This window comes from Macadamia integrifolia, chromosome 11 (genome assembly GCF_013358625.1).
Source record: "Macadamia integrifolia cultivar HAES 741 chromosome 11, SCU_Mint_v3, whole genome shotgun sequence".
Taxonomy (NCBI): domain Eukaryota; kingdom Viridiplantae; phylum Streptophyta; class Magnoliopsida; order Proteales; family Proteaceae; genus Macadamia; species Macadamia integrifolia.
In genome coordinates, this window is record NC_056567.1 from 20,434,370 (window position 1) to 20,444,292 (window position 9,923).

The window sequence follows — 9,923 nt, forward strand, 5'->3', positions numbered from 1 at the left end:
TATTTTTTATTTTTATGGCCAGTTGATTATTTTTCTTGAATACTGAAGTATTGAAAACCCTAAATCCAAAGTTGGAATAGAACATATCTTTTGTGGAATTTTCCCATCATCCACAATCTTTCTTTTAATGAAGTTTTTGAATTATGCATTGCTTCTCAGAGAGTTTGAAAAAATAAAAATAAGTATCACAAAATTACAACAACACATAAAAAAGAACAAGAAACATAAAAAAAAAAAAAATTGCTTTGTTCACTTTGAGAAATACACCATTGACTATCTATCTCAATTGGAGAAGTTGCAAAATCATTCTTATTTTGGGGTGCATTGCGTTGATACCACATTCTGCTAGGGCGTCCCCAATAAGCGACGTGCCGTGTCAGCGCCCGAATTAGGTGATAAGTCGACAAGGGCAAGTGATAGGAAATACTTTAGCCCATAAGTGTAGGATTAGACTAGCTTCTTGGAACATTGGGTCCTTCATAAGTAAGAGTCTAGAGTTGGTGGATGTTATGAGGAAACAAAAGACTAACATTCCTTGTGTTCAAGAGACAATATGGAAGGCTAACAAGGCTAAAGTGTTGGATGACTTTAAACTTTGGTATTCAGGGGAACGATGTAACAGAAACTGAGTTGGGATAATAATGGATTGTGAACTAAAAAAGGATGTGGTGCAGGTTAATAGGGTGGGAGATAGGATTATATCCATTAAACTAGTGTTGGAGAAGTTGGTTGTCAATATTGTTTATTCTTATGTACCTTAAGTAGGATTTGATGAAAGTAGTAAGTGGTAATTTTGGGGAACACATGGATGGTCTAGTGCATTGTTTAGCCCAGGGTGAAGCTATTATCATTGCAGGTGACCTGAACGGACATGTTTGAAGAGATCATAGAGGATATGAAGGTGTAGATGGAGGTTATGGGATTGGAGAGCGAAATGAAGAGGGGATCTCAATCCTAGACTTTGTGGTCGCATATGATATTGCCATTGTGAACACTTTCTTTAAGAAAAGAGATGAGCATTTAGCTATTTATAAAAGTGGGACTTATTCAAGCTAAATAGACTACTTCCTGTTACAAAGGGTGGACATAAATTTGTGTAAAGATTGTTAGGTTATTCATGGGGAGAGCCTAACCATCCAACATAGACTGATGGTCGTGGATTTGTACCTCAACGCCCAAGAGTGTAGAAAGAGAGAACATATGCATCATAAGATGAATGGTGGAGACTAAAAGGGGAGTCCTTTAAAACATTTTTTGATAATGTGGCCAGGCAAGGAAAGTGGAAATTGGAGGGAGACACCAATGAGATGTGGAATGAGATGATGACTTGTATCAAAAGGATTGTCAAAGATGTGCTAGGGAAAGCGAAGGGTAGTCGTCAAGCCTTCAGAGAAGCTTGGTGGTGGTATAAAGAGGTCCAAGTGGCTATCAAAACCAAAAAAAGATTGTTTCAAGGCTTGGCAAAGGACTGGAGAAATAGAGGATAAACAGAGGTATTATGATACAAAAAACAATGCTAGAAAGGTCATAGAGATGGCTAGGGTGAAGAAATATGATGATCTCTATAACAACTTTAACACGAAAGAAGGGGAAAAAGCTATTTATAAGATAGCAAAGACAAGAGAAAGAAAAAGTACAGATCGACTAGGTGAGGTGTATCAAAGGTGAGGATAGAAGAGTGTTGGCAAGAGATGAGGATATTGTAAAGAGATGGGATGAGTATATTTGTGTCCTATTAAATCGAGATAGTTTGAGTAGGATTGACCTGAAAGATGACTTTACTCAACAAGATTCCACACCTCATAGGTATGTTCGAAAGGTTAGTGTGAAGGAAGTTAAAGTGGCCTTGCAAAAGCAGGTAAGACTCTGAGCCCAAGTTTGATTCCAATAGAAGTGTGGAAAGCCTCATAAGTATGTGGGGCGGCTTGGTTAATAAGGTTATTTAATAAGATTATGTACACAATGAAGATGCTAAAATGATTGGAGGAGAAGCATTGTTGTCACAATCTTCATAATTAAAGGGTGTTAGTTGCAATAACAATAGAAGCATAAAATTAATGAGTTGTACTATGAAATTGTAGGAGAAGGATATTGAAGCCTGCATAAAAAGATAAACTCATATCTTAAAGAATCAATTTGGTTTTATGCTAAGTAGATCCACAATAGAGGTTATTTACCTTCTGAGGGCATAGTGACTTTGAGATCTATGGGAGGCCAAGTTAAAGACTTCTCAATTACGATTGGGTTACATCAAGGATCATCCTTAAGCCTTTACTTGTTTCCTCTTATCATAGATGAATTAACCAAGAACACTCTTTATGAGGTACCTGGTGTATGCTCTTCGCAGATGACATCGTTTTAGTGGATGAGACTAAAGCAGAGATTAACACTAAGCTAGAACTATGGAGATCAACCTTATAAACAAAATGTTTTAAAATTAATAGGTCGAAGACGGAATATATGATGTGTAATTTAAGTCACTCTATGATAAATAATGAAATGGTGAAGATTGAGGAAAGTGAGATTCCACAAAATAACTATTTTAGATGTATTAGATCGATCATAAATAAAGAAGGTGACATAGAGGATGATGTTTCACATTAAAGTTGGATGGATAAATTGGAGAGGTGTGCTTGGGGTGTTGTGTGACCAATGTATTCATTCAAAGCTTAAGAAAAAAATTCTAGAGGACTATAATGCGTCTCACCATGATGTACAGAGCGGAATGTTGGGCAGCTAAAAGGTGTCATATACATAAGATGTGTGACAAAAATGAGGATGTTAAGATAGGTGTACGCCAAAACTGGGAAGGATAAAGTAAAGATGAGTGTATTAGAGCAGATTTGAGAGTGGCCTAGAAAATGACAAGCTTTGGAAAAACCGTTTAGGTGGTATGGTCATGTTCAACAAAGGCCTAGTGACGCCACAGTAAGGAGGAGTGATATGATTCAGATTGAGCAGGATAAAAGAGTTAGGGGTAGGCCTAAAATGACCATAGGAGAAGTTCTGAGGAATGATATGCGCGATTTAGGCCTAGTACCAAGTATGACCTCGAATAGAGCCTATTGGAGAGCAAGAGTCCATGTGGCCGACCCTATTTAGCTGAGTTTCTCCTGCCTTGCTGGGCTGTATCCTCTTTCATCTTCCATCTTCCACCTCTCACTTTTCATATTGTATTTTTCATTTTTCGTTTGTCATTTCCCATTATTAATATGTTTGGATCCATGTAGCCGACCTCATTAAGTTGAGGTAAGGCTTAGTTTGTTGTTGTTGTTTGATACCACAAATACAAATAATGAATAACAACTTGGTCTCTAGATTAACATAGAAACCTCCTTTTAGCTTGGCCTCTCACTTTAATCTGATTAGCTCTCTCCTATTCAACATATTCTGCTGCATATTTTTCTGCCCGCTTCAAGATGAGCTTTCGATTCTCAGCATTCTTCTTCTTTTGCACTTCCAGTGCTTCATTTTTTGCTAAAAAACTCATTTTTCACTTGTCTTGTTCTTCTTTATTTCGGATTCAAGAACAATAGCCCCTCCTTTAGCTTCTTCTCATATCTCTCTTACGCTTGGGCTCAGTTTCCAGGGTTGGAAGGAAGATCGATGCACACCGGGCAGGCGATTTTTCTTCCTCCTTGCTCTTCATTTCCTTCTTCTTCGTTTGCAGAGTCTATCACAATTTCAGATCTTACTTGAAAATAGGGAAGGAAGTAGGGTTCATAGCTTCGTCCCTGATTCTTCTTCGTCCTTGTGCTTCACAGAGCAAGAGCAAGTGGTTTGGGTTTAAACAGTTTTGTGGTTTGGGAATAAGGGTTTATAGTTAAAAAAGAAACTTCATCTACAGCCGTTGGATCTAATGAGGACAGGTGTCGTTCATTGGTAAAGAATTGATGGGAGATTGGTAGATCAAGAATTGGAGATCAGCCAAATCCCTGAACCTGTCTTTTGATTAAATTTTTTGTTCGTCACTTGGATCGGTTGCATGTCGGTCATGGGCGATCCTGATTCTCATGGATTGACACGGACCATGGGTAAAAACTAAATTAAAACTAGGTAGGTAATAAATGTGTCCGATCCGACCCAATTCTGCCTTCTTCGGAAATCGGAACCTATTCGAATCTGCTTGAATATTTTTGAAAGCGCCAAAATCTGAGTGTTCTCATTGTCGCATTTTCACAAATGAGTGGCGGAGTTGGGCTGCGGACATGGAGCTTAAGGTTCGCTGCCTCTGCAGAATGCCCTCTCTTCCCAAACCCAGCCTTCTCTTTTACCTGTCGCCGCTGTTGCTCGTCAGTAGCTACCTCTTCCTCCACCTCCACCTCCACCTTAGATGCGAAGACGATGAAGAACACTAAGAAGAATAAGGAGAAGGTCATAGTCATCTCTGGACCTACTGGCGCTGGTAAAAGCAGGCTTGCCTTGGAGCTTGCTAAGAGGCTTAATGGGGAAATCATCAGCGCCGACTCTGTCCAGGTTTGCATTTCCCTTCTTTGTGAGAAATTGGAAGTAGTAGTTGTATCTTTAAGATGGGTTAATTGGCATTACTACCATAGAAGAAACTAAGAGTAGAGAGATTTGGCAGGTATACCGAGGACTCGATGTTGGATCTGCAAAGCCTTCGTTGAGCGATAGGAAGGTGCTTGCATTCTCTACTCATGCATTTATTTATTTATTTAATTTTCTTTTGGGTATTCACTCATACGAATATTAATTCAGTTCAGATTGTTGACAATCTTCAATTATATATTCTGGTAGAATTTGATTGTACGTCTCATAAAATTTCATTTGAGATGGCCACGTTACTCTTGCGGGAGAGTTATGCTTCTAACAAATGTAAACATAGCAATTAAATGGCATCTAATATGGAAGAACACACTAATTTTTTTTTCGAAGACCCACCCTCTTTTCTTTTCAGTAATTGGAATATATTTTATGATTATTACATTCAAGCCAGGCTATAGGTTTGTTCTGTTAAGTAATTCTAATCTATAGAAGCATGAAATTTGTAAACCTGTTTTGGTTGAACCATGATTTGAGCTGAGCATATCTGTTGTTCTCAAGTGTTTTTCTAGTTGATATCAATGACTTGATAAAGGCATTTGTTTGTTTATTTTTATTGTTTTTACTTCTTTGCAGGAAGTGCCACACCATTTGATTGACATATTGCACCCATCTGAAGGTATAATGTATGATTTAGGGTCTTAGCCATTGGATTGGACTATACTTTTAGAAGTCTGATGTTGTCTATATCTGGCTCTTGAAATCCTTTCTGTTGATTGACAGATGTAATGAACTTGTGTTAGGTGATGTTTTCCTTTTTACATATTAATTGTTAATATACCATATCCCTCAGTATTCACAAACTCAGATGCTAATATTATACCGAGGAATTTTTGGGAACTGCAATACCAAAAGTCAGCTTTGGGGGTTGTTTTGCAGCCGCAATTGCTTGGACCATATGGAAAGAACAAAATCATTGTACCTTATATAATCATACATTACGCTATCCTATGGTAGCATAGAAAGCTGTAAAGCTTGCATTATATTGGACATCTTTAAGTACAAAGATTTACAGGGATATGTAATGTAGAACTGATTTGAGAAATCAAACAATACTAACCACAGAATCGAATTCAGAGACTAAAATAACCCAGATTAGGGAGATCAAACATATATCAAAATCATGTGGTCAGATGAGACCAAAACTCAGGTCGGGTTCTGATGTAGATCACAGGTTCCAGCCCAGGTGTGGCTGCAGGAACAAGGCCCCAAAACAGTCCAGAAATCACTGTGGGAGACAGCTTGGTTAGGTGTGGCTTGGTTCTTGATTGGTTCGATGGAGCATATCATAAAGGACCCAAGGACAGGTTGCATGGATGAAGAAACTGTGGAAGATCTATCAGATCTTTTGGGCCCATTTTGGCCATAGCCTGAAGATAATTTAGGGTGTATTTGCTGCCTTGCATGGAGGTCAATATGTGGAGAATTTAATAGAATTCATGGGACCCAGATAGCTGTTGCTTGGAGAGATTTTAGGGTGGTTATTTCTTTTCTTTGAGAAGATTTAAAAAAAGAAGATATTTTTGGCAGCTATAGTGGGTCCCAGGGACAGCTTGCATGAGAGATTAGTCAAAAGACAGTTACTGTTTGCATGGAAGATTATCTAGTTTCTATTTTGATAAATTGTGTTTAGTAGCTGTTATCTTATTTACTTTCTAATCTTGTTAGAGCATATTTAGTAGTTGCTAGCTAGATTTTAGTTGCTGTTTCATTTATAATCTCAGTTTAGGATTGTTTCTATTACCATTATGATTTCACTGGATTGTAATAGGTATTCCCTTGCAAAGTGGATCTTTTTTTTTTTAAATATAATTAAATTAAGGGGGTTCCATACACCCCATGATTTGATGATTGAGAGAAGACTTGCTTTGAATTATGGCTGAGTCAGTTCCTGTGAGAGGCAATGTATGGTGAGAGACACATTCCTATCCCCTCTTCTTCTTTCCCCTTCCTTCTCTTTCATACCTTTACCCTTAGTTACCATTTTCCGTGCCTGCAATCAGTGTACACAAAGGGTTTCATGGCCTTCTTATTTCACCCCTATTACTGCTGAATATATGTGAGCAAGGTGTGCCATTGATCCATCGACAGTAGTGGGGATTTGGACAGTTCAAATTCCCTGCGGCACCTTCAAATCTGAGTTCCTGGACAGAAGACTTCCATGGAGACTTCCTTCACATCCTATTGGTAGATGGAGTGTAGATTTTGGTATGATCTTTCTCTGACCCTTGTCTACCTTTGATTGAAGTTCCTTGTTCACGCAACAATTGAATCTTCCTGAGAACTGAGGCCATCTAAGTGTTCTGAAGTGAACCACTAATTGGTGAAACAAGGTACTGTTATTAGTACTGAAAGATCCTGTTGTGGAATTATTTCCTAGTTGTCTAATTGGGAACTGGTTCTACATTAGATTTTGTTCCACCAGATCGATTCAATGGTTGGATCAGGAGCTATGAAGCAATCCTAGTGATACTGGGAAGGGGATATAACAGTCAAATCACCAATGAGAATAATACTCAGAAAACAGATTTATAATGTCCAATCGATTCTGATCTTATGACTTAATTCTCAACAATATTAACCAACATAGTTAGTCAAGTGAAGGTAGTCAAATATAAGATCAAAGGGCAGAATAGGGAAACTTAAATATAGTCTTATCAGTCTCTAGTCATGGTCGAAGGTTTCCTTTAAGCATAAGAACAAGTTCCCAAAAGTTGAGGATGATCTGATGGTTAGATTTCCTCAACATTAATTCAAGTAAAAAAACACTTGCATATGAATTCTTAAACAGAACATAAGAGATTGAAGAAAAGCAAGGTTTACTTACTTGATTAATGGAGGGGAAGAAGGATGAAAGAAAGAGAAGAACAGGGATAAGAGTAGGTCACCTGGGCTTCTCACTGCAAGGTGTTTTGAAGGATCAAACACCAACCAACCTTGATAAAACATAAGGAAGATCTCCATGCATGTAAGAGAACAGCAGCAGCAGCTTAGCTTTCTAAAAACAAAAGGGTAAATGATATTTGGGGTACCTAATGTTTGGTGAAATTCCATCTAGGGTACCCTACATTTGGAATTGTATCATTTGAGGCACCTCACATTCATAAGTATGATGTTTGAGATACCTCATGTTTAAACAATATTACGTTTGAGATTCATTAATTTTTTATAATCCTAATTTTACCCTTGGTGATTTCTTGGGTGATGGAAGTGAATGGGAAAGAGAGCAAGGGAGGGAAGGGAAGCCCCTGTAAGAACTAAGAATGATGACCTTTAGCTGTAGAAGCCCTGTTCCATAGCCGTCTGCATCTCTTGGCAATTGGTGTTCAACAGTGGTGTTAACCAACTTGAAATCGCTAACTCCATTCACTCTCTCCCCGCCCCCACCCTCGCCCTTTGCCCAAATTTCGCAAATCACAATTTGAGAGGGAGAAGTAACTGTTTCACATTCTTGCAACAACGGAAAAGTTAGTATTTTCAGAATGTCTTTGTTTGGGTGGGGGTGGGGGCGGTGGTGCATAAGGCTAGGGTTTTGGTTCCATATCTGGAGAGAGAGAGAGAAGATGGCGATTCAACAGCTGCTGTCATCATGGAAGAATTCACTTTCTGGAAATTTCGGAACTCACCTGTTATGGCTGACAAGTTACTGAACTGATTCTTCACCGGCAAGCTCGAACCTTTGGAGTTGGAGGAAGTCAGTTTCTGGAAATTTCAGAACATCACAAAATGGGATGTTCTTCAAGTTACCTCTGCGATCAATAAGAAGAATGGTGGGACGAGACGATGTTTTCACCATCAAAGGACTTGCAACCTTTGGAATTGGAGCTTCTCTTGGGGTAAACAAGGGAGCCTGTTACAGTCCCTGTTTGGTTTGTACTTCTGAAGTTTCCAATTGCAGCATCATACAAAGCATGGAGATGGTTGGGGGCGGGTGCAGGGCCAGCTTTGCAGGGAGCCCCTACCCTTACCTCCTCCTCTTTTCCGCAAAAGGTGGGTTGGGGCAGGCCATGCGTTCTGTAGGGATGGGGTGATGACCAAGTAGGTGATGTAATTGGCCAGGTTAAAATCTCCAAGAAGCTTAAATGCTTCCTGTACAACTGGTTTGAGTTGGAATCTGTTGTCCTTTCTGCCTATCAACATCCGGTAAGTCATGTCCTCTTTTAGGGAGAACCCACCTTGGCATTCACATCAACCACTGCACAAGATTCATCTTTGAGCAACAAAACAAAGAGACCAACTTCCTCGCTCCTAATCTACTTGAATGAATACAACTTTGGCAGCACTAAGGAGCTCAATGGTGCGCAATTTGTGGATGTTACGTCAATATGGGTCCCATATGGAGAAAGGCAATGGCCATGTTCCTGTATGAGATGTATTGAGAGCCAATGTTGTAAGGTCAACTGGTGAAGACAAGGTCGGTACGAGGCGGGGAGTGCAAAGAAGCGCGGGTGGGGCGGGGTTGGGTTGCAGAGGAGGGTGGGGTGAGGCTGGGTTGTAGGGAAGGGCGGGTAAGTAGGGTGTGGGGTTGCATGGGTGGGTGGGTGGTGGTGGTTGCAAGGGGAAGAGGATGGTGTAGGATGGTTCTGGGCGGCGGCGGCGGCGGTGGCGGTGGCGGTTGTAGACTTGTAGTGGCAATGGTGGCAATGGTGGTTGTAGCGGCAGTGGTGGTGATTGGGGTATAATGGAAAATATAAAAATAAGTTCGACAAATGTAATTTCACAAACATTGGGTACCCTAGGTGGAGTTTCACCAAACATTGTGTACCCCAATTGTCATTTACCCAAAACAAAATTATGGGGTATGTTGAACCCCCCATCTTTATTTATAAGGCCATTAAAAGGCCAAGTAGAAACTAAGAAACCACTAGTTCGAGTCCCATTACAGCTCACGCTCCTATTCAAAATATACTAGACTATTATCTTGACTTAAGAAGATTTAAAACAGTAAGGGAAAAGACATAACTTAAATTGAACCATTGCTTCAACTAGATTGAACCAAAAACAACTAAAACGTTAAATAAAAATGTTGGTTATGGGGAATTAGGCTTCTCTCAATAGACAACAACCCCTCTTTATTTATAAATTATAATAATGGAGAGAACATTCCAGAATAGGTACAAGGACTAAGATACCTCTTGAACCCATATTACAACACTCATCCTCAAGTTGGTGCATAGATATCAAATGTGCCCAACTTACTAAGAATTGGATGAAATTTTTTACTACCAAGTCCCTTAGTGAACACATTAGCTAACTGGGCATTGGATTGAACGAATGGAACACAAATAACTACTTGTTCCAGCATCTCCTTGATGAAGTGACGATCGATCTCTACATGCTTCGTTCGATCATGTTGCGCC

The 9,923-nt window shown here is 39.5% G+C and overlaps 2 protein-coding genes across 3 annotated transcripts in view; one reads left to right on the forward strand and one right to left on the reverse strand.

Moving 5' to 3' along the window:
• LOC122093666 (alpha-mannosidase At3g26720-like) overlaps nt 1-9,923 on the reverse strand; it is a 59,893-nt gene that overhangs the window by 36,846 nt on the left and 13,124 nt on the right. The gene's annotated exons all lie outside the window — the stretch shown is intronic.
• Nucleotides 3,963-5,182, forward strand: LOC122093668 (tRNA dimethylallyltransferase 9-like; the record flags this gene model as incomplete). The annotated part of the gene is given in 3 exon segments (XM_042664052.1): nt 3,963-4,476; nt 4,586-4,639; nt 5,140-5,182. Coding segments are annotated over 3 exon segments (391 nt in total), but the record flags the coding sequence as incomplete, so codon positions are not given.